Source organism: Myiozetetes cayanensis, unplaced genomic scaffold, assembly GCF_022539395.1.
Source record: "Myiozetetes cayanensis isolate MyiCay16 unplaced genomic scaffold, myiCay2020 scf1, whole genome shotgun sequence".
Taxonomy (NCBI): Eukaryota; Metazoa; Chordata; class Aves; order Passeriformes; family Tyrannidae; genus Myiozetetes; species Myiozetetes cayanensis.
Genome location: NW_026086604.1, coordinates 17,046,972 through 17,072,423, shown reverse-complemented (window position 1 = coordinate 17,072,423; position 25,452 = coordinate 17,046,972). Strand labels below are relative to the sequence as shown.

General features: G+C 35.8%; 1 protein-coding gene across 1 annotated transcript in view; it reads right to left on the bottom strand.

Moving 5' to 3' along the window:
* The window catches only part of ANGPT1 (angiopoietin 1), a 155,088-nt gene that overhangs the window by 6,108 nt on the left and 123,528 nt on the right, over nucleotides 1-25,452 (bottom strand). The window contains exon 8 of the mRNA XM_050305783.1: nucleotides 5,912-6,042. Within this exon, the coding sequence (XP_050161740.1) occupies nucleotides 5,912-6,042 (131 nt within the window). The remainder of the gene's footprint in view (nucleotides 1-5,911; nucleotides 6,043-25,452) is intronic.

Below are 25,452 nucleotides of genomic sequence, written 5' to 3'. Positions count from 1 at the left end.
AAGAATGCTGACCAATTGTGTTCAGGCATGTGTGGCTGTGTGTCCAATCCTGAGTTATTATGTTAATAGCAAACCAGTGGTGCATGTACATGTGTCACCTAGAACTGTACAAAAGTAGCTGCACTGTTGTAATAAAGCTGCTGGTATCCTGAAGCTGTGTCGTGTACCACCCCAGCCACGACAGGTAACTAGATGTTGGCTTATTCCCTCGAGTTCACAGGATTTTCCTCATATGAAGAATCCTGTTTATTTTTCACTACAAGGTAATGGCTTTCCCAAATAAGTATAAAGTCTTCTCTGAATAGCAGTAAGATTTTAACATGGAACATAATTTTTGGCAATAATTTCCATAGGATATTTTAATCAGGCATGAGAATCACGAAGAGTGGGTATTATAAGAAATAATAATAGAAGCCAGATTTTAAAGTGACTAATGAAGTAGTAAAGAGAAGGTTTTTATGGGAAAGTTAAGAGAGTTTTTATTCAGAAACAGAGGTATTTTCTTCGAGTTGTTGTCATTACAAAGTCACTAATTGCTTATTTGAACTGACGGTCAGTTCATTTTTTTTATAGGTTACCTACCTCTAATAATTTGTGTAGTGCCAGCAGTACTCTCTCTGTTTGCAATAAAAATCCCTAGATCATAAAATATATCATCCAGACAAAATGTAATTTCAATTATACATTGATAAGTTGTTTAAAAGTTCAGCTACACAAATAAATAGGAATCCTCACTGTAGACAGATGCTCTTCTGGAGCAGTTAAAGTATACTCACTGCTTGTGGACACTTGTGGTTTGGTCTTTAATTAGTGTTGCTATTACCAATGAGTATTTGTTAAATTACATATCAGGTCTTTTCATTAAATAAACATATTTTGAATGCTTAAGCCACCTATGCCAGGTAGTTGAGCTCCACTGATCTGCCTGTACTATGTATTTGGGTGAATATGAGTGTATATTGAAATAATTTCCATAAACTCTTGCAAAAAATACCTTAAAAAAGTAGCATTGCTCTGTTATACGGGCTTTCTTAAGTGGTAATTATAACTTTTGCATGATAGAATCTTCTTTGTTAAAAGCAACATAAAAAATGCTTTTGTGTGCCAAAGCTAACAGTTTTGCTTTTTTGGCTTGTTGTTTAAATTGTAGTTAAGCATACATGCATGTGAAAATCTTTGTTAGTAACCTAATGCTCATCAATTACATGAAATGAGGGCACTGTAAATCCTGCATGTGCTGGGAACAGGGTAGTGATCATTCAGGTTTGATGGGAGGTTCTCAGTAGCCTTTTATGTAGTAAAAGAATAGGTGTCTAAACACTGCACATTTGCTGTCAGACCCTTTCCTCACACATCTATTCTCCCTCCCGAGTACTGGAGACACTGAATGTCTCCAAATGCAGTAAGACCAATACAGGTCATTCAATAAGATCCAAAATGTGTTTGAATGGTACACTTGGATGGGTTTATGGGATAAATGGATCCTATGAAAAGCCAATATTTATTTGTAGCCTTTGAGTTTGTCCATAAAATTTAGTACATTTGGTAACAAAGCCAATAAGAACAATTTCTAATGCAAAAATATTGAAATAGTTCTCAATGATCATAAGACATAACTTATTTTAGGAAAGACTTTAATGTTTCTGACATTCTATATTTTAAAGAATTTAGTTTATAATACTAAGGATCTGCTTGACTTTGCATTGATAACTTCTCAGCTAGAAGACTGGGTAAAGTTTTGGATGACACCTCAAGCTATTTGTGGAGCCACAGGACAGGCTCCAAAAGAGGAAATGTAAGAGGAAAGATTTAGGCTTGTTTAGTCCAGAATTCAAAAACAGATTGTCAACAATCTCCAATTAAAAAAAACCTTCCAAAGGAATGCAGAGAAATGGTCTATGCTTTCCATTGATGAAGGATAGAATGAGATGGAAAACATTTAAATTATCATAGAATCAGTTAGTCAACAGGCTAACTTCTTATATTGTATAGATAAACTCAGTAACAGATTTTATTATGAGAATGAATATCACTGGAAATCTTGAAGGTGAACAGAAAGATAGAAATAAATAGATAGAGAAACATCTATCTTAGAAAGGGACTAAAAGACCTCTGGAAGTAATTTCTAGGTCTAGGTACTCCTTAGAGCATTGGATTGACAAGACTACCAGTCTGACTTAATAGATGAGGAATCCATTGGAAAAGCCCCTGAGATTCAGTATACTGGGAACATATTCAAGGGAGGTTTAATTTATCTGCATTTTTCTTAGACCCATACTGACTGCTTTCAGAGACAGGAGACTGTATTTGGATGGGACTTTGCTTTCGGTAAAATAAAGAAAAAAACATTTATTTCAGCAATTTTATGCTGCTTCAAACCTGGCAAGACATCTAGAAAGTCTCCCTATCTTTTTGTCAAACTATTTTAGGGATCAGACCTGAAGCAAGGTAAATGCCTGTGTGAACATCTCAGACTGCAGTCAATGCCAAATGAAGAAAATCACCTTAAAACTCTTTCACTATGAGCCAAGTTACTGTAAGTCACTTTCCAGTGATTGAAAGCAATTGCACAGTTTGGGGCTCAGCTGAGTGGTGAGCAAATGGACAAGAACTTGGCCCATGAATTTGATCCTGAGATGTTAAATGTTAAGTGCTGTAGTGGTAAAGGCGCGGCGCTATCACCGCGGAGACCCGGGTTCGATTCCCGGTCAGGGCCACTCCCGGGCAGGTGGGGCTCGTTAGCCCTTAAAGGCAACCCACCTACGTCCTAAGGACCTCGCTGCCACCGTCCAAGCTCGCTTGGCCCCGGCAGATGAACCTTAGGATTAAAGGGTGAGCTCAGTTCCGCGCACACTGTGTCTCACCTAAAAAATCCAATGCGCAGGCTGGAAGGTGTAAAGACCTTCCCTGGATCTTCACTCGTGAAGACTGGTCATTATTATTAGAAATCTATATGAAGTGCTTTGGGCTTCCACTCATTGCTTCATTCTGGTGACAGTTTGTTGCATTTTTAAAGCTGTTTCTTGCAAAAAAAACCATGTATGTAACTTACGAGAGTACTCTTTCAAACAAGTCTTGGAATTATGTGTGGATATATATATATATATAACCATTTGCTCAGTTTACTGGCCTGAGATATTAAACCAATGAAGAAATTCTTTGAATAAATATAATTTGTCTTTAAAGTAAAACAAGCATACTTAGTTTAATTTTTCCAAGGCACAAAAAAGCAGCTAAAACATGTAAATAACTTGAAAGTTTACAGAGACTAAGAATACAGCTCATGCATGTACTTTTGAAGCCATTCCCTAAAATCAATATTAAGAGAATTTCAAGTAGCATAGTAAGGCTTTTGAAAGGACGAGAAAGACACACACACACAACTCCGTTGGTGCTTCTGTATTAATCTCCCAGTATTTAATTTTTGATTCCAGGAAAGAGGGAGGAGATAAAGGAGGAGAGAGAATAATAGTTATGATATAGACCAAATAAAACTGACAACTAACAAGATCACAGAGAGAAATGTGTGTTTTCCTTACATTTTATTTTCAGTCTTGATTATAACCATATCACGGTCTTAAGCTTCAGCTTATCTCAGCCTTTATTCCTGACATAAATAAATTCAGTTCACCTCATAGAGATAACAGGCTCACCCAAACCGTCAAGATAGCTAGAAACCTGCCTGCAGATTTCATATCATTCATCATTACAGAGCTCTTTGTGATGATGCCAAAACTAACAGAGTCTGATATCTTTTGGAGAAAAAAAAATTAGTTTTCCAAAACCTGTTATCATTGCTACTTTTATTAATTAGTCTTTGTCTGGTACAAAACTGAAATATACTCACTAAAAAAATGTTTTGTTATTTAATTCAATTTCTGATATTCCTTAAGGAATGAGAAAGTCTTTTCAAGAAGCAGATCATAGCAGGGTGTTTGAGAACTCTAACTTGATTAAAGTCTTTCTCTTCTTGAAGAACTACAAATTACTCAATGCTGTACACCCTGGACTAGTACTCAGAGTCTTGTTCACAAGAGTAGACTTATCCGTCTCCAAAGGTTAGTTCCACCTCTTTTTACTATGCAGTGATTTCCTATATTTGTGATTTCCTCAGCCTCTGGTACTTCTCCCTTTCTTCCTTATTCATTTCATTTGTTACCAGTATATTCCCATATGTGGTTTTCTGGTGAGTTTACAGGACTGCTACAGCAATACATGTGACCCTTGTGGAATGGTTGTTCAATAGCAGACTGACCTTAGTGGGGCATTGACCTGCCATAGAAGTCAGAGCAGGAAAATAAACAAATCACTCTTCTCCCAGAATTAACTGTCTGGGAGAAGAGGTATTTCCAGGGAGCCCAGATACACGAACGAGTCTGCACTTCAGCACAGACACAACTCATACTCAGGAGCTTCCCACTAGACTCTGGACTGCCCTGGAAATAACACTCTTTGATTTAGCATGGACTCTAAAGGGAAAGGTCAACAGTTTTAATTAAAATAAACTGTTGACACTCTTATCCTCTGTCTGTCTCCAGAATTATCTGATTAGCTTTTTTTTTTTTTTTTTTTTTTTTTTGGTAATAGAAATAAAAAGGTACTTTCTGATCTCCAGTATATGGTAAGAAGTTTTCCATGATGACTTTTAATAAGATATCACTAGAGGAAGTTAGGGAAATTCGAAAAATTGGCTCCTTAAAGACTTTCCCATCTGGGTCATTTTCAATTAGCAAAAGAGAATGAGGAGCTAGGTTGTGCATTTCATAGAAATTCTCAGTGATGGGAACCCAACTTCTGTTAGCAGGTGATAGCTTTGGAGGCTCATATGTGTCTGAATATGACCTGAGCTCGATTCAGAGTGCCAGTAACCACAAATAATACTGGTTTAACAATCAGATCCAAGAGAGTGAAAAATTTGCATGCTATAGGATCTTTTCCAGGAAAGTTAGAAATCACTGAAAGTCTCCAAAGAAGATCAGATGTGAAGATAAGAAAGGGCCATTCTTGGTCATACAGTCAATGAACCAAAAAATCCAAATTTAAGCTTTCTGCTACAGTGTGATATTCTAGACATAAAAATGAGCTTGCCCATATAGGGACTGGGAATAAGTATCATTTTCCAGAGCAAGTTCTCACTCTTAGGTTAGAGCTTTAAGTGTCTGTATGGGGAGATAATCTCATATATTCCTCCTCTGCTCTGGAGGGAGAAAATATCAGTCATATACAGTACACTTGCTGGCAGCCTGATTGAGTTAGTGCTTTAAACTGTCCCAGTATACCTTGTCTGTGCTCTTCCCCACCTCGACTATTCTTTCTTCCCTTCTGCAGTTTGACTCAGCTCACTAAGGATACCAGTTTAAATCTTTCAGATTAAAACAGATGGTTGCAGGTCTAGTTTTTCACAGATGAGTGAATTAGTCACTCCATTAACTGTGTCTTTATGTATTATGCTCATATAACACAGAGAGTTTAAACATTATAATTATTTCAATAACAGAATCACATCTTTAAGTGAAATAGATACTATATTAAAAGCCTAGATGCTGATTGTTTTTAAACTTTACCCTATAACATCTAATTCTCTACATCTTTTCTCTTCTTTTTCTGATTGATTTTGCCATTTCTCACAAGTGTCTTCTCTCTTAGCTTCTTCTCTTTTATTTTTCCTTTCTTGCCTAAACAATGACACTAACTTACGTTTTCCCTTTGACATTGTTGCAACAGCTTCAATGCAGAATCTGGAGATTTTGGCACTACCACAATATATGTATAGAAAAGAGTAGAAGTAATAACAGTAAAAAGGAATTGTCACTCAGAATTTATGCATCTGTGAATACAACTTTATCCATTGGTTGCTTTAGGAAAATAGTTGATTCCTATTAATGTACCACAGATTTTCAGTTGTACTCACCTCCAGTCAACATGAGAGCACATTTACACATGCAGTTGTCATTGTCAGCATCTTTTGTACTGAATTCAGCACCATGTAAGATCAGGCTGCTCTGTTTTCCAGCAGTTCCACTGTGACCTTTCAAATAAAGTCTGAAATAGCAAGAGGAAACAATCAGTGTCACCAAAGTAAAAAAGAAAGATAAGAGATACAGATCTTTTTCCATATCACGTGGATTCCACTTCAGAAATCTCTTGTGTTTTGGCTCAATCTCTTTGTTGTTTCAGGTGTAAAATGGGGGCAATCAGGACTCTTTAATTTATCTGTAGTAGCACATTGTCCTTGTCCCAGAGCAGAACTGAGCTCAAGGAATCTGAACTGGAAAATGCAGCAAAGGAGAGGGATTGAGAGACAGAGGAGTGAGGAGAAATGCCCAGAGATCTGGAGTACATTGACAGAATAATTGAATACTTGAGAAGCTGGTCTCTTTACTGTGGCACGGAAACAGCACTCCCAGTTAACAGCAGTTCTGTTATTAATCCCTGGGCTCGAAAAAGATTTTAGCAGTCTCAGAATTTTTAATTCCACCATTCACAGAACAAGCCAGGAATCCAGTTCTGCCAAATCTGTCTCTGAGTGATGAATGGAGAATAACTTAGAGTTCAAGCCACAAAAGTCTTCATAATTTGCAATGTTAAATATCCCATTTCTTAAGGAGGCTTGGCAACTAGTTGAAACCACAACCATGAGCTAGGAGCTCAAGTTCAGGTGCCAGCAGCAAAACATGAGGGGAGAAGGGAGGAGAGGAGAGAAGAGAAAAGGAGGGGAGAGGAGGGGATGGGAGGAAAGGTTAAAGACTGTGGTTTCCCCTGCCTCTACTTAAGCAGCTCCATGAAACAGACATCAATGGGAGATAGATGCTAACAGAAAAAAACCTATTTCCAGTATATAGCTACCTGCATCAGATATGTGATCAGTATGTTCTCTTTTTTTTTTCATAAAACATTACTGGAGGAGGAAGATATCCTTTGCCATAATAGCTTCATATACAGGAAGGAAGAGACAGGATCTCAGTGAAGAAATATGAAGCCATAATCCTTATATCTCTGGAGCGAGCCATAGCCACTGGAGCAAACATGAGGGGAAGATACACCCCTCACCTATCTCACTGAACCTCTACAGGCAGGAATAAATGAGCCCCAGAGATAACCAAGAATATGATTTTGTATACAGTGGGATAGACTTCTTCTCTGAAGAGAAAGTGAGAAACATCAGTTTTGTTTCTTCTAGGGTTATTGAAAAGGGACAAATATATCTTTTAAATCTTACATGCAAAAGGTGTAAGGAGTCATGAGAGCAGAAACAGGACTTAAATGTGTAAAGCAGGAGAGATGTCTGCTTCTCTCAGTGATTTACAGCTGGAGTGCTATGCTAGAAAATACTTTCCCAACTTCTCTCACACTGAACAAGGAGAGCAGTTGTGAGTCATTGACTGATGCTACCTCTTTGTTGTTGTATTTTTATCCAAATACTTTGTATGACTAAAAAAGTAAATACCTTTACCAGAGTTTCATTCATCCATTTGTTTAGATGGAAGACAGGTACTTTGTTGCAAAGTGGTCGGATTATTAACAGCAGGAATAAAGACTATCCCTAACCTCTTTTAGCCTGCAGCTGTAGTTAAGTCATTGACATTTTTCTGAGACGAGAAGGAGAGTCTGTCCCCCAGACTCTCCCCCTGACAGGTTTAAATAAAACCCAGTTCTCCCACAGAATTCTGGGACTGGAATTCTGCTTATAAGAGCAAAGGCATCCTATGATGGCTTTCCTTAATCGAGTGCATGGCTCCTGGTTTATGTTGGTTTAGTTTTGGGGTTGCTTTTGTCTTGCATGCATCTGTGGTTGGGTATAAGATCCAAACAAAGCCAATTGGATTAAACTTGTCAGGGAAACTCATAACAGAAAAGTCTTTTCTGTATATCCAGTGAGGTTATTGAGTCCTCTCAAAGCATGAAGGCACAGAACCAGCACTTGGCACCCTAGAGAGTCTAAGATTAATACTTGCAGACTGACTTTAACTTCACTTAATTTTTGCAAATTTATTCCTATGTGTCCTTTCTCCATCTTTAAAAATGGAGACAGTAGATGCTAAACATGAACATTTTAAAATAAAAAATATTAAGAAAAGGGCTATCCTTCTAAAGTAGTTACACTGCCTACCTTGCCTACCTTAATTTGATTTTAATTTTGAATATTACCTGAGTGAGACTGATGATTACATACCTTTGGACTTAATCCTTAGAGAAATTTTTGTATATAGATAACTACACACACATAAACATATAACATTTTTTTGATTAAATACAAGTACCATGCATAGTCAAATACCTTTGGATAGCACCAGAATAGATAGGGTAAAGTGTGAGCCTCAATAAAAGACTTTGAAAGTTCTCAGTATTTCAACAAGGAACAACCAAGGAACAGGAATCCATGAAGATCATTACCCAATCATAGTGGAAATTAGCCTGTAATGACCATGTTACTCTAGATGCTTGTCTTAGACAAAATTAACCTAAGATCTGTCTTTTGTTTTATACAAGTGAAAGACTGGAACTGGTCCCATCTTCATCCATTGGACTTTGGCCTTGTTTTGCAAGTTGTGCCTATTTTTTTGCACAACAAAATAAATTTCCCTGAGGTTGTGTTGATAGAAAAATTACTTTGCCACATGATATCTATGATCTGATTTGAAATGGCCATATAAGCTCATTATATTTGCAACACTAATGCTCACAGAAGTCTCATAAAGTCCATATAAAAAGCAAATGTTGTTTACTTAAATAAGAAAGACAAGGTTAGCCAGACCTTTTTATTAGCAATAACATTATAAAACTCACTTAGTCCAATAAAAAAATGATTTGTACAATCTAAGAAAGCTTAAAGAAACAAAGAAATACACAATACTTGGTATTCAATGTTTTCCCCAAAGAGGTAGGGCATTAGGATTACTTACAAACTCTTTATTTGCCATGATATTTTACAAACATTCCACTCATCACAGATTTAGGTCTTCCCAGTTATGTTTGACTTTCCCTCAACACCATTTGTCTAGTATGTCTCCAGTGACTTTAAAAGGATAAAGATTAGCTTAGCTCAGCTCTGAACTCTGGTAGGCTTACTGTACTGAGCAGCATGCAGATGAAGCACAGGGTGAAACAGTAATTCTATTTCTTTGGGCTTTTCTCCTGAATTTACATTGTCAATAGTTAGTTTAAAATGACACTGCAAAGTTGTCACTACTTTACACCAGAATCAGATCTCAATCAAAACTTCAAATTGGTCCTGAAGCAATTGGTTCTTCTTGTTCTGAGCTTCTGTTCAAGTCATATGGGTCTAAACTAGGCTGGCTTGAGTTAGCAATTCTGCATAGCACTGGGGTAATTGATGAGCTTGTTAGCTCCCAGGAGCTGTAGATATCTTACCACTTGGACTCAGCTAATTTTTCAGTATTTTCAGATTGGTAAAACGAACCTTTAAAAGAAATTTTGAATAACTACCAGGACATAATTTCCTTCCCTTAGAAAAGATAGCAATTCAGGGTTGAGTTCCTCTTGATTTTTCTTGAAGGATACAAAGGAAGTTTAGAATAAAAAGCGATTAATTACAATTAAAGTTCAAAAACCATTTTCAGGATTACATCTCCAGTCTTTCCACTTGCTCACAGCCAGGAAATTCTGAAGATCAAAGAAAGAAGGGGAAAGGCTGCTCAAATTTACACAATAGGCAGGAAAAGTAAATTCATTCTCATATAAGCAAGAACAAATCTACTTTGTATACAGTGGAATTAAAAAAGCAACAAATAAGCAATAGCAAGTAAATTATGAGTAAATAGGAGTGAGAGAAACAGTACATTTGTATATTAAGTTTTGGGGACTTCTGATGATATCTCTAAGAAATTCTAAAATCCCTATGAGGAATAGAGCAGCTGGCAGCATTCATTTAGAAACTAGAAAATTTCTTAGTTGTAGTACTTAAGAAGAAACAGTACATTTTAAAAAATACTGTAGCTGTTATCTCTTATCTAGTATGGATGTCAGAAATACCCTCTACATTTTATTCTTGTGATATTATAGCAATGGCAGCTTGGGATTTCACAAATTTTGAGGAAAAACTCTCTTAAGAATGTTTTTCTTTTCCCCATTCCTACTCCATGGTACAACTTGACTATCTGGAGTCCCTTGAAATAAAATTAAGATATGGTGTGCAGAAATAATTGATCTAAAAATATCACATAAACAACTGCAAGGCATCCTGAAAAGGCATTTCAAATTTAAAAGAAAAATTTTTCCTTTTGAAGTGATTAGATGACCTGGAATTCTTTCAAATATATACAGCTTAGCTGTTTTGAAACCATGTTTAAAGAGTTTAACAGATAAACCTGGGGTAATTATAAATAAATTACAAAAAAAAAAATGTATAGTTCTGCAATATGCAGCTATGAAAATTGCAACATACAGAATAAGAAGTAAATGCAATCATAAACCCACGTGAAAAAGTTGCATGCTAAATCTCACTAAAAGTGTAGGAAATAGTTTCTGATGCAATGCTTCAATGCTTACACATAGACTATCTCTCCTTAGAATTTCTGTTTTGTTTTTTTTTTTTTCTTTTACTAGAACTACTGAGATGTTTGGTAGACACAGTATTTAATATTAGGGTTTTTTTCCTCTATATTTTTTCTGTTAGTCATTAGAGATCACTCAGTCCTTTATTTAAAGCAGACCCTTAATGAAACAGCTAAGAAGTTCTATATGTAGCTTTGTTGGTGAGTATTACTTATTTTGTCTGTAAACAAACAAAAAATACACTAACTTACTGTAAACATTAACAATCATCATTAAGGGATGTAGAGAACCATCTCAACTACTTCAGTGTGCATGGTCTTGAGTATCTTATGAGTTAAGATAAGATCCAATTTCACCATTGCCATAGTACTAAAAATCTGAGCACAGATCTTCATGACTGGACTTCATATAAACATGAGTAATGACCTAATGTTCTTAACCATTAAATAGAGAGAAACAGATATATTGAAGTAGCTTTTAAAAGTTTCAGCCTGATGAATGGAGAGGGACACATCAAAGCCTGCCTTTGGGAAATAGTGTAGAAGGATATCTCCAAACTCCCAATTTCCTCTTGTCTATCTCTGCACACTAAAATATCCCGCCTGCTCATTCCATATGGCAGAAGAGAATCCCAAATTCTGATCGTTCCTCAAAGGAGGGTTTGTTAATTTTGATGGAAAGGGTCGTGGAATAAAATGGATGCATGTGGATCAGAATCCTATGCCCAGAATTTTCTTTTCTGAGCCCTCTCCTCACTGAGTTTCTATTTCTTCCTATCTTCAGTAGGAATGGAGGGCCCCTACATCACAGCCCTGCTTCTAACCTACTGGTCAACGCCTACACCCGGTGTGTGTGAATAGTCCTACATAGATAAGCATGGACAAATATAAACTCACACTGACTGTCCTCCGTGTTAGAACTGTGAAAGGCACCTTTGTTTTTAAAACCCATGTAACTGCCATTGTTTTGTCCTCTAGTTTGGAAATTTTTGAAGTTGAGGAAGGATTTAACTTGTATCTTTCATCTGGTTCACACTTGCCATTAAACTTTAGATAGCTTCAATTTCTGAAATGAAACCCACTCCTAAAGATGCTGAATTTGGTAGTTTTATGAATTATTGGGTTAGCCGAATAATTCCATTTGTAATGAAATTTAAATTTCGGAGATTAAGTCCCTCTGTAAACTAATGCCTACTGGACTGCAACCGTTTAGGAGTACCCAGGATGAGATTATCCTCAGGATACTCTTAATTCTAGACATTATTGTAATAATATTAAATAAGAAACAAAAGAAATCACAAGACCTAAAACACCCTCAAAAGCAGATATCAGCTTCATTTTAAGTTCAGATTTTGTTGTTGGTTTTTTTTTCCTCAAAAAGTCTTTGATTAATTATTTAGGAATCAAAAATCCTTTTTATCAATTAATAAACAAAATGTCTACATTAAATATCATTAACTCCTTATAAAATTTCCCAATTAGCCTTTTTCTGAACATATTGCAAAATCGCAAGAAATATCTGAATAGTTGTCCATGAATAACAAAAGCACCTCTGTAACAAAGGTATATTCCAAATACTTCATGATAGATAATGTGTTGTGAACAGGAGAAAAATGTCTAAATAATCACTCTAGAGAAACACTGCTGTTGCTGAGGTTGAAACTAAAATGTGTGCCAAAATCCTGTTAAACATGGAACTAAATATAATGTGATAACTCACTGGGAATCCTAACCCTGGTATTCAACTTTTTCATCACTTAATACTCCCACTAAAGGACAAAGGAAAACATCCCTTGTGTTTTGTAATTTTTTAAATCAGTGCAAAAACCATCTCCTTGTGGGAGATAGAGCATTAGCCATCTGTGGTGAACTAGGAGGTCCCTGTGAGTTTGAACTGTGCTAGATTGTAGAGTAGAAGGTATCACAGTTGGTGCTTTTGTCCAGATTACAGCAAGATTGCCCAGGCACCCATTTGTATCTTTTTTAATTTGTTAAGAAATAAAACTTCTTCTTAAACATAACTTTTTTTTTTTTTTTTTTTTTGATAGGAGAGTGAAATATTTAGATTTTGTTAGGGAACAGTTTCTAGCTTATTTAACTGATTTGCAAGAAAAATTTACCACCTTTATCACTTCCTGTCTTTGAATGAATGACTGATGTTAACAGTACCAAAGAGAATAAGCAAGAGAATGTCACAGTTGGTGTCTGACTGGAGAAAAACAGCAATATCAACCATATAATTAATTTTTCTACTCCTATCTTTAGCCTAGATTTGAGAAACAGTGTACATGGTAAATTCATGGACTCTTTATTTAACTTTATTGTATTCTTAATAGAGTTTTAACTGCAAACAGTAGTTCTGCAAACTGTTGAAAACCTGAATAATGCAGTAAGTAGCTCTGACAACTTGAACAGATTTTAATTTGGTTCTTAATATTCTTGCTGCCCACACATGAAAATAATATCCTTCCACATTTCCTTTAGAAAAATGTAAGACAAAATGACCTCTGTATTTCTCCTCTGCTGCTCTGTAGCAATGACTCAGTGCTGTAATTATTGTCTGACATTACTGCAGCTCCTTGCCCATTCTCCTGTTGAGACAAGTGAAATGTGCCAACCAAGAAAATATTAATTCAATATATCTAGAGTAAGAACACATATCTTCCAATTTTAAAGAAGAAATGTTAATATAAAATACAGCAATAAACAAATATGATCACTTTTCCTTTAGAATTGATTCAGTGCAGCCTGTCTACGGGACAACAAATGCTATATAGTAGACAGATCCTTCCCTGGGACTGCACACTGTTAACAGAAAAATATGTTTTTTCTCAAAGAGCTCATGCTAATTTCATCTTGTGTCTGAACTGTACACCTCACAGGTCAAAGAAGAAAAATATGTTTACATTTGGACAGAGAACAAGCAAAAAAAACCAGCCATGAATAAGAAACACATCTACACATTACAGCCAGATATACAATAGTCTAGTGAACCTCGATGTTGTACTGAATGTGAGTTTATACAAATAGTACAACAAATTAGCTTTTTCTATATTAAGTTTGATTAATAATGGACTAAAGCACTATACTGATTGGTAACAGGTAAATACTGAGTAGGGATAATTAAAAGACATCAGGATTTACTGTCAGGGGAATTTTTCCTACCATAAGACAAATATCCTCTCATCATGCTGTATGCAGACAAATGGTGCTTTGTCACAGTTTACAAAAAATGTTTAAAAATATGTTTGTTCTGGACAGTGTACAGGCAAACATATGCTTCTACTACTTGAAATACATGCTACAGAAGCCACAGAAACAGTCACTGTGGCAGTGTGAGCTGCTAGGTTTGCAGCTGATGTCAGTAACATAGTGCTGATGGAGAGGAAACATACGGTAAAGCTGGATTTTGCTGCTAACAGGGACAGAAACATATTTAAGGCTACTATCACAATGATGTGTTGAACAGAAATAATTCCCTCTACTCTAATCTGTCACCAAACGCAGCACAGAACAGATACATTAATCTGCTACTACCATTTTCTGTTAAATCTATTTTTCAACGCAATACTTATTAAAACAAAATCACCCAACAATGTTTTCTTTCATGGAAATCTGAAATGAAACCTTTCAGTAATTAATTACTTTTTTTTTATTAAAGGAAAGTTAAAATCTTACTACAGAAAAAAAAAACCTCTCTCACCAGCTATATAAGTGCTGAGGTTTCCTGTTGTTACAGAAACTACCACTTTTATCCTGATTCATTGCTCTATAAACCGTAATATGTTAATTTAGAAAGTATAGGGGCTGAATTAATTTCAAGCTGGAAATAACTAGAGATGATCAATGTTTTAGACAGACATATAAACACTGAGCATATCCTAAGTGATAATGCAAATTGTTTTGATATCACTGAAGATGGATGAGCTTCTTAAAAAATAAAATACAAAATTAAAACTTATCTGAACTTTTGCCCAAGACACAGACAAAGCCAAGGTTAGAGAAATTTGGTTAACTTAAAATGCAACCTAAAATGAAAAAGTATTTTTCTCCCTACTAAAAAACACTTCCTGGATTTGGCTGAAGCCAATGGCACAAATGCCAAAATTGATTCTTAAGGGATTTTTCAGCACAGAACTACAGGACTCTCCAGAAAAACTCATACTTTAAAAGTTTTTAAGGCTTATACAAGTAATCAGACCTTCTGCTGCTTATCTGTTCGGAATTGCTGAACCTTGTGATGTTTGTATATCTTTATTTAAGGATCTGTTTTACAGACATTGAAGCTAGTGGAAAAGTTCAGTGAACATTGGTTGGAAATTTGATTTATCTTTAAATTGATTAATCTCCTTTGAAAATCTAGTAAAAGAGACCCATACAACTCCAGTAAAATTTAACTTAATACTTCTTCCAAAATATGCTTGGAAGTTCCAAAAGTCTCATAAATATAGTTTGCTGAAATCCATGCAGATATATTGTAATAGTGGATTTCATAAATCCATGCTTTAGTTGTACTGAGGGTGACATTAATTACCCACTGTCATCCACATAGGTTATACATTATCCTAATTAACTGTTTTAGATAAAATGGAAATGGAAAACTTCATGTATCAACATGCTGTTTGTGCTGACTTTTATCCTGATGGCTACTGTAGAGATACTGGATTCTTGTTACCACACAGTGCCATTGAAAAATATCATTTACAAGCCACAGTGAAATATTTATCACATGGTTCACTTAATTGAAAGTAATTAATCATAAGTAAAACTTACAAATATCATAGATAGATTTTAGTTAAAAATTTATATAAATCTTACTGGTACAAGTTGGTGTTTGGAAATTAATGTGTCTAAAGAGTATATAGCCAATGCGGTTTGGGGGAGGAATGTCAGGGGTTTGACTTGGGTTTCTTGTGGGGTGTTTGGTTGCTTTTTTTATTTCTTTGTAAAGAGTGTGCTGGAAATATGACTGAAATTAGTTATAGTTGTGCTCTAAGAATGTTGAGTACCACAAGTCCATCTTTATTGTTGAATTACGTTAATTAAAACTTCAGTATGTTACATGTTACTGTTTTCAATTAGAAGAATAAATCTGTGATGACATTTAAATGTTTTCTTTTCCATTTAGAAAGATATAAAAGAGTATGTATATATGTACATGTCTATCTCTTGAGGTTCCATAGGTTTTATATTTATCTTATTTTACCACATTTTATTTTTTAAATTAATAAACAATATAAATAACTTTCAAAGTTGACATAGTTTTTCATTTTGTCTGGGTACTGGACCCTCACTGTTTTCTCAATTGTGGAGGTTCAGCCAAATGTTTATACAGTTTTGCAGAGAACTGAAGTCTATCTGAAACAACTCACTATTCCAAGGACTCAATGTACATTTCAGAGAAGAAATTGATGTGATAGTTTAATTGATATTGTCCCCCCCTTAATATTAGACTATTTCCCTAAAGTTCCATGGTCATGATAACATCTCAGGTCACAGATCAGGCAGCGAGATAACTAAGCCTTAAGCACTCCTGTCTGGCAGGAGAAACAGATGAAGAGTAGTACATAGTGCCACAAAATATTTTCTGAGAGCGAGTGGTAAGACCCAGATAAGTGAAGAGCAGAAAAGTAAGAGAAAAACTAGGGACCGGCACTGAGATGATGTCTTTAGATTCCAAAGACTTCGCATAAACCAAAATGAATATCTTTGAAATAACCAAAAATGTCACTGACGTTGAATTATCTCCTATAAGGAGTCAGCTCTTCTGATTCACTTTATGGAAATACTTACACTTCTGCACAGTGAAAGTAAGATGTCATCATTCTGTGCAAGAATCATGCCTGCTTCACACAGGCTTATATTGCTTGGAGTTGTGTGTACAATCTAAAGCTGCTGTCTAAAAGAGCACTCAGAGGCACACTACCTGAAAAAATCACTTGCTTGAAATAGGAGCACTGACCTTTGTTTTTACCCAGTTGAATGCTGAATGTGGTGTAACATGTATTCACCATTAAGGAATTATCTAAATACTGAGTTGGACAAAATATCTAGATTACAGGACATTTCTCCTCATATTTCCACTGGCACAATAGTTAATTGAAACTGTGTAAGGTATCTTTCAAATATCATAGACTGAATAGATAAGTTTAGCTTGGAAAATACCTTTAAGATAATGGAGTTCAATCATTAACCCAGCATTACCAGGTCTACCACTAAACCATGTTCCTAAGCACCACATCTAAACATTTTATAAATATCTCCAGGGATGGCAACTCAACCAGTTCCCTGGGCAGCCAGTTCCAAGGCTTGACAACCCTTTCCACGAAGAAATTATTCATAATATCCAATCTAAAACTCCCCTGGAGCAGCTTGTGGCCATTTCATCTTGTCACTTGTTATCAGGGAGAAGAGACCAATCCCCACCTGGCTACATCCTCCTTTCAAGTAGTTGTAGAGAGTGGCAAGGTCTCCCCTGAGCCTCATTTTCTCCAGGTTAAACTACTTCAGCTGCCTCAGCCACTACCCATGAAACTTGTGCTTGAGATCCTCCAGCAGCTTCACTGCCATTCATTGGACATGTTGCAACAATCTGTGGGGGTTTTGTTGGTTTGGGGTTTTTTTTTCTCCTTTAGAAGAGTTTGAACATGAGTAAATTAATCGTTATTGATAAAAGTGGAAATAGCCTGCAATTAATATTTCATCAATTTGGTTTGATTATTTATACTTTATTGCTTGCTAGTAGTGCAATCTTCTTTTACAATTGTGCTCCTTTGGACATTTGCAGATTCTGTTTTTGAATTTTTTTCCAGTGTTAATGACCTAATGACCCTATCAAATCATACTGCAGTATTGCTATAATGTGGGTGGAATGGAATGGGTTTGCAGCTGCCAACAGACTACAATTTAAAGAAATAGCTTAATGAATAACACATTAAAATAAATATTTTGGGTTCTGCATGAGATTTTCAAGATTTATGCTGGGATTCATGTCAAGAGATGTGTGCTTCCTGCTGCATGACTCTCAGGGAAAACTACAGGGATGTTTTGGGGGATATTATTTTCAAAGCAAAACATTAATCAGGATTTTCATTCACTTACCTATGTTGGAACCTGCTTAATCCTGGTGAATAAGCCAATTCACATTATGAATTTCTACTAATAGATTAAAGGGCTTTATCTGGTGGCTGTGTACTCAGACTCATGACATCAATAAACAGCAAGGGATGCTGAAGAATCACTTTGGAGTGGAGATGACAGGAAATGCAATAAATTCCAAATTAGAAACAATGTAAGGTAGTATTAATGTCAACATAATTGTTATGACCTCTTTCTGAACCTAATATTTTTATTTTTTTTTACAGTTTGATGTCATCTTAAAGAGTGTGCAGTCATAATGAAACAAGAGTGATTTGACCTTCAGTGAGAACTCTGGTGGCCCTGTCTCAACAAAGTATTTATTATATGCTTAAATTAAAAAAAAATTGCCTAAGTACATTGCTGAATGAGAGCCTAAGTATACTTAAAAAAAAATTTAAAAAATTGAGGAGGGGAAAGAGGAGATAAGTGGGGAAGAGAAAGCCAAGGCTTCTCTTATTCATATTATATAATTCACACCAGTAATATTAGTTTTTTTGATCAAAGGTTTATGATATTGAAAACAGCACGTAGACCAAAAGTACTTATATACACAAGCATGTCCCACCTTCAGCCTGAATAATATGCAATAGGTCTGGTTTGATACCTTTAGTCATCAGTGGCTGTATCATACAACATGCTACATTTATCCTCTGCCCTTTATCTCCATTATCACACAAAGGTTAAGCTTTCATAATAAGGGTAAGTGTCTACGAAAAGGTAACAAATTTTATAAGTGACTGATGCACAGAGAGTTTCTGTGAAATGTTTATAGCTATTTGAAAAATAAATATTGGCTTCAGTGTTTGCTTGGTTTTCTTAATGCAAAATTAAGTTTAAAAAATGCCAAAATGAGTTATGTGGCACTAAGACCTTGGTAGAAAAATATAAACAGACTATTAAAACATATTTCAACTCCCTTGGCGTCATTTGTGGCCGATAAACAGTCATATATGAGTGAAAGGTTCACTGACTGTCACCCATTTATGATCCAAGTTCTTTGCTGGTGCCACACTGACCAGGCTAACAGGGATCAGCATGTTTTACATGCTTTTTTCCCCCTAAGAACCCAGGTCATGACCTCACAAGACCTGTGATTCACAATAATGACTTCTTTGGTTCAAATGGCATTGAGATTGGTGCAAAGAGGCTTTACTTCAGTGCAACTGAATTATAATGCTGAATAAAAGGAAACAAAACACAAACAGTGCACATGCACTTAGGTCAAGTGTGGTGAGATGTTCCAGCACTGATTTAAAATTGAAAACACTTCAGCCTCTGGGATCTGATGGAAAAGAAAACTAGAAACCAAACTCTGTATGGTACCAGGCACTTGTTTTTCTTTTTCTAATTAGGCTTTCATAGTTATTGAGTATCTCCTTCTTGCAGAACTTTCAGACTAACCAAACAATAAAAACTACACTGCACTGGATATTGCAATAATTCTGTGCTTTCATGTTCAAAGTTGTTATCTGTTTGTAGGTTTATGTAAATTAGTAGCTTTTTAGACATGGTGTATACCTCTACTTTGTGATCTAACTCATCTACTGCATTGCTGCTGTGAACCAAATAATGAACAATATCACTCTTTATTGATATTAAAGAGAGAGACAGCAAAATCAAGTATGTTTCCACTTGACAGGAAAAAAAAAGACAAATAAAAACAAACCACAAAACCAAATCAACAAAAAATTCTTAAAAATTGATGCAATTAATGACTATGGAAACATCTGGGATGATCCCTTTCCAAAATTCTCTCTAGGCCCCCGGGTACACTTTACTTTTTGACTCATGAAAGAATCAAACTTACAGAAAATACCACATCACTTTGCTGGTATTAATCTGAAAATATAGTGAAAAAAAGTGTTCTCAGGATCAGGCTCTAGAAACCTTGCCAACAGAGCTGTTAATGATAAAAAGAGGTGAAAAAAGCCCTGGGGCTGGTTGTCTGGGATGCTGGTAACAGACTTCAGAGACTTTTAACCATGTACATACTAGATTAAATAGGGGTCACTCTAAGAATTTCTGCATGTGTTTTTCAGGCAGATGAAAGCTTTCTCTGTCAGTACTCTGAGCAGACATGAGCTCATTCTGCCCACACTCCATCCTGGCTGGAAGCTGTACTGTCGTAACAAGAGTGACACTGAACCTACTCAGGGGCAGGATGCTTGGGCTCGATGCCACATTGACAGGTCTACCCAGCTTCTGTTTGGCTCAGAGGGTAGGCTGAGAGTCAACAGCTAAAGGGGCACAGACAGCACACATCTCTGTTAGAAATTGTAAAGGGGGCCTACCAGTCTCATACTTCTGCACTGTGGAGTATTTAAGTTTCAATTTTTGGCTAATTGTGAAAATTGTGGAAATTGAGAATGATACAATCAGGGAATCTGCATTAAAGAAACTATTCCAATGCAGAAATATTTTGTATTTTTACTGAGAAACTTTTTTCCTTGTTCTGCATTTTACTTTTGCCTTAGCCTTTCATTTTGCACCCTTAAACTTATAGATGCATTATACTGCAATCCTAAATTGTAAGCATATTGATTAGCAAACATTAATGAAACTCTCACACTATGATGCTATATTTATCTGATATCCTTACATATATCCCTTACACTTTGTACACAAATTTTCACTATGCTAACCTACATTCTCATAATTACTACGAGTTGCAGAGAGTTTTAACGCTTATGTTATACAAGAATTAGGTGAACTTAAACAGTGAAAAAGTTACAAGAAAATTATTGTAACATTAAATATTAAAACTTTTTTTTTTAATAGAAGTTGAAGCAAATATCACATCACATATGTCCCTGTGATAAATAGTCTGAATTTAATGCCATATGTTCTTGGATATGTCTGAATATTCTACACATAATAGTTTTGACCAAAAAAAAATTCCTCACAAGATCTTTTTATTCAGGAACTCTTTCATGTCAAAGCCCAGTAGAGAGGAAGAAACAATGTTACTGGATTCTGTGCTAAATTCTACACTAACAAAAACATCAGTAGGTTTAAGTTCTTTGTGAATGCTTTGACAGAAGTTAAAGAAACATAGCTTTTCTCGGTAAGGAGAGCTGGTAAAACTGGGAGCTCTTACCTTGGGACAGTGAAGTCCCTTCACAACAGGATTATATAAATTTCTTAAAAGTACTTCTTTGGCATTCTTAATGCATAAAGCAACAGAGGCTTAAAAGAGAGCAACACTCAACAAGGAGATCAATAATGTAGATTAAAGATAATAAAAACAAGATGAGAGAAGTAATTTTGAATTGGAGAATGAAAAATTGGCAAATACCTTATTAAAGTCTGTGCAGCTTTCTCTTAGATGCCACATCATACTCTGTCTGCCCCTGTTAGCTGGGGCACAGCTGGTGAAATTTCCACTGAGCTATAATATGTAACAAGTATGATCACTACCACCTTTCTATTGACAATTTTTCTGCCAGTACTTTCATACATTAAAGAGTTCTCTCAGGCTTGTGTGCCCTCAGCAAGGATTCCACTACCCTGTTCTTGTTTCAAATGATATTGTTCCCACATAAACCTACTACTTTTTTTTTTCTGTAGAGATCCTCACTAGATAGTAAGTTGTTCAGCTACTAGTGACTGATACTCTTCACTTTTCATGTAACAATTTATTAATCTGAGTGACTACCTACCATGGAGGAGTTGTGGGTTTTACTGACTCAACAACACAAAACTTCCTTCACAATACCATAACCAGCAACATGTGTCCTGCTGCAAAAATATTGTTCAGGATTCACTGATCCTCAAAGGGAGTACAAATATAAGTCTGTAGTAGAAAAGAACTCACTACTTCATAACATATAACTTAATAAAAGCCTAGTTAATTCAAAATGAGACATGGAGGAGGGAGCATAGCCTTAGAAATCCCTCTCCCACCTCACTGAAAATATTCATTCAGTGAATTCTTCCTGTCACAGTAACAGTATCAGAGCTTCGACCAGCCTGTTTCTTTGCAGCACGGATTGCTGCTTTCTCCTGGGAGGCAACAGCTGTGGTCTGGATACCCTCTGGCAAATGAATGCATTAACCTGGAGTCTTTAGTTTCTTTTCCAAGTAAGACAAGACATTGTCTCCTACCTTCAGGCTGTGAACTGTGAATTGTCAGTGGATATAAATGGATGCCTTGCTATTTTCAGAATTTCCTAATGGTTAACTCTAGGCAGCTCTCTGCTCTGCATGTTGCCTGATTTGGCTTCTGTCTAAGGAGCTTATCTCTCTCCAGGCATGCACAGAGGATCCAGTGTCTCAGATAGGGTCCTGCAGTCTGTTCCTAGGGTTTAACAGCTTTAATGTTAGCACTGAAAATCTTTATCTTACCTACCTGTAGGAAAACAAGTCTGCCTTGTGATTAATCACTTCAATTCATTAAATCCAGGTTGATGCTTAAGACTAGAAAATTGTTACAAAATATCTTTTTCTTTGCCTCAAGTAATCAGTAGTTTGAATGGAAGTTTATTTTATTGTAGATAAGTTTTATGGGAAATTAAGATGCTTTTGTTCTTGCTCATATATTTTGCTTTTCTTAAAAAATGAATCTAGGAGTCTGGAGGAGGAGATAATGACATGCCCACTATGTTCCATAGTGATTGCTGTAGTGGAACATATTGGAAAACAAGCTTCTTTCCAGATATGTGGTTGAAAAGCCCTAAAATGTCAAAGGAAAGAAAAGTTTCTAGAAACATAAAAGCATAATCAAATTTAATTATTGAAAGTTTCTTAACAATAGCCTAGAAAAAGCTACTGGAGGGTGGTTTCTTCCAGCACATGAAACTGAATATATGGAGAAGAATTATCCAGTTTTCATGAAGGAAATATATCAATTTGGAGAAGATAATTGAAAATTAACCAGTTGAGGGAAAAGGATAGAGAAAATCAAGACTGAAGACATCTACAGTTTGGAGACAGCTTGAAAAAGATCTGGTAATGGAAATAGATAACATATATCTACCTTTTATTGATGAATAAGTAGATACACAAAAATGGTTAGGCCATTGTTACAGCAGATAAATTCTGAGTGTGACCTACACTAGAGGTTTTGCTTTCCTCTTTGGAAACAAGGCTGCTGTACAAACAACTGTATACACCTTGTAAAGCTTTTATATGAGTTTATTTCCTCCATATCTTAGATAATCATAACTTAAGGAGTTCAGCATTATTTATGACTAAAATAAAACATTTTTAAGCAGATATTTTCTGATAAATCACATTTTTTCTGGGCTGACCTTGTATATATGAATCCTTTACAGTGTTCAGTATCATAATACAATCATAGAATCATAGCACCACAGAAGTTTGTATTAGAAGGGATCTTTAAAGGTCATCTAGTCCAAGCCCCTCCTAGTAAGTAGGGACATCTTCAAACAAATCAGGTTGCTTGGAGCCCTGTTCCACCCGAACATTTCCAGGGATGTGGCATCTACCACCATTTTGTTCTGGTATTTCACCACCCTCATTGTAAAAAATTTCTTCCTTATATCTAGCCTATATCTACCCTCTTTTAGTTTAAAACCAATATCTCTTGTCTTATGACAACATGCCCTACTAAAAACTCTGTCCCTGTTTTTCTTAAGTACTGAAAGGTTCTCTAAGATCTCCCTCGAGCCTTTGCTTCTCCAGGCTGAACAATCCCAGCTCCCTCAGCCTTGCCTTCACAGGAGCGGGGTTTCAGACTGTGATTTTCTTGATTGCCTTTCTCTGGACTTACTCCAACAGGTCCATGTTTTTCCTGTGCTGAGGAACCCCTGACTGGATGCAACACTCCAGGTGGGGTCTCACAACAACAGAGTAGAGGGGCAGAATTACCTTCCTCTACAACAATCATCAGGTTCCCTTTGTTGCCTCATTCTCTAATTCTTATCCATAAGCTTTCAACCTGCTTGTGGCTGTTCTTCAGGAACAACTCTTCACATTTACTGATGTAGAGGGTAATGCCTCCATACCTCCTCCTTGCCTGTCCCTTCTGAACAGCCTGTAGTCACTGATAGCCACACTCTAGTCAGGGGATTCATCCCAGCCAGTTTCAGTAATAGCAACTAATTCTTAGCTTTCCAGCAGCAGGGTGGCTTCCAACTCCTCCTGGGTGTTGGCCATGCCATGGGCACTGGTGTAAAGGCACTTCAGCTGGGCTGTCAGCTGTGTTACCTTCTTAGAGGAATAACCCTTAATTCCTCTGAATTCTTCACTGGTGTTTGTCTCTTGGTTCCTATTACCTCAAGAGCCCCTGGCTCCTCTTCTTAAGACTTCAGCTTCTACAGTGTAACCATCATGTCTCACTGCATTCTCAGTATATTCCATAACAAAGAAGAAGAAAACCTCTGTTCCTGCTTCAGCACAGTCACGGCTATTGTATATTGAACTATAAATGAATTTTATGTAGTTAGAGGTGGGAAATGATTAGCTGTGGATGGATAGTATATATAGGGATTTATGTGGATTAAGTAAAATTTGTTTTATTCCTAAATTCTATAAGTACATTTACATTGACTTTCAGTCACAGAAGTCATTATATTTCATTTCTGCTTACATTTAGAGATAGTGCATGGACTGCCAGTGAGTTTTAGTCACTGATATAATATAGCAACACTGGCCTCAATCCAGAAAGATCACTGGTTAATGGGCATCAAATTGAATCCCTGCACTTCTAGTAGTTAGACTTCATGGAACATTACAAGGTTGATAATGTTGTTGAATAAAATAAAATAATCTAAGCCAGATATTTATATATACAGGGAAATACTAAATCTTTTCTTCCATATTATCCATTTTTTACCATTGGTATAAAATATATGAAGTATATTTTCAAATCATAGAAAGTATGTATATCAGAGATATCATTCTGTCTCTGAATAGGATTGTTCATAAATATTTCCTCTGAAACAGACTTCCAAATTGAATTTCAAGCTTCCAAAGAAAAGTGAATTACTCTGGGCTTAAATTTTTTCACCATGTCTATTTTTTAAATTATTCTGTAATTTTAATATTTGGTGGGAAAAGTGCTGGGGTTTGGGCACAGGACTGGGTCTCAAGAGGATCTGTGTTTATTGTTTTTGCTTTGCTACAGATTTCCTATGTGTTCCCCAGTGTACTTTTTCTTCCTCATTTGAGAATAGATCCTTTGAAGGCTTACTGTGGTACAAACAACACAGAAGAAGCTAAGCAGATGGCTCAAAAAACTTACAAGTCAGCATGATTCCCTGTTTTACCTAAAAAACTTAAGTGACACAAGAATAAAGTGTTATTTACAGCAAATATATCATTGAAAAGCCTGGTTAATAAAGAACCACACCAATATGTAAAAATGAGATACTGTACACTGAGGAAGTGACAATGGCCTGTTTATGTCCTGCTTCTGAAACAGCAATACTATGTGGAATATGTTTTTTAATTAAAGATACATAAAACCAGCTGCCACCATAAAAGTTGTACTGGCAAATAATACTTACTTTACTATCTATTAGAGCATTTTCATCAGTACAACTTAAAAGACTGAACGAACAAATATTTTCTTTTCTACTTTACAGAAATATGTGAGAATTTTTTACAATAAATTCCATCATTAGTTCAATAATAGTGATCAAATAACTCAATAGCCTCCAACTTAAAAACAAATCAAAGATTAATATTACATCAAGGCTTCTGATGTCAGATTACCTACCTAATTTGCCTAAGAAAAAAGAGAGAAATAATACTATTGCTGAAACTAAATATACAAACTTTTAATCAAACAAGACCTTAAAGTCCAACACTATACTCAGTGAACTAAATATTCTCT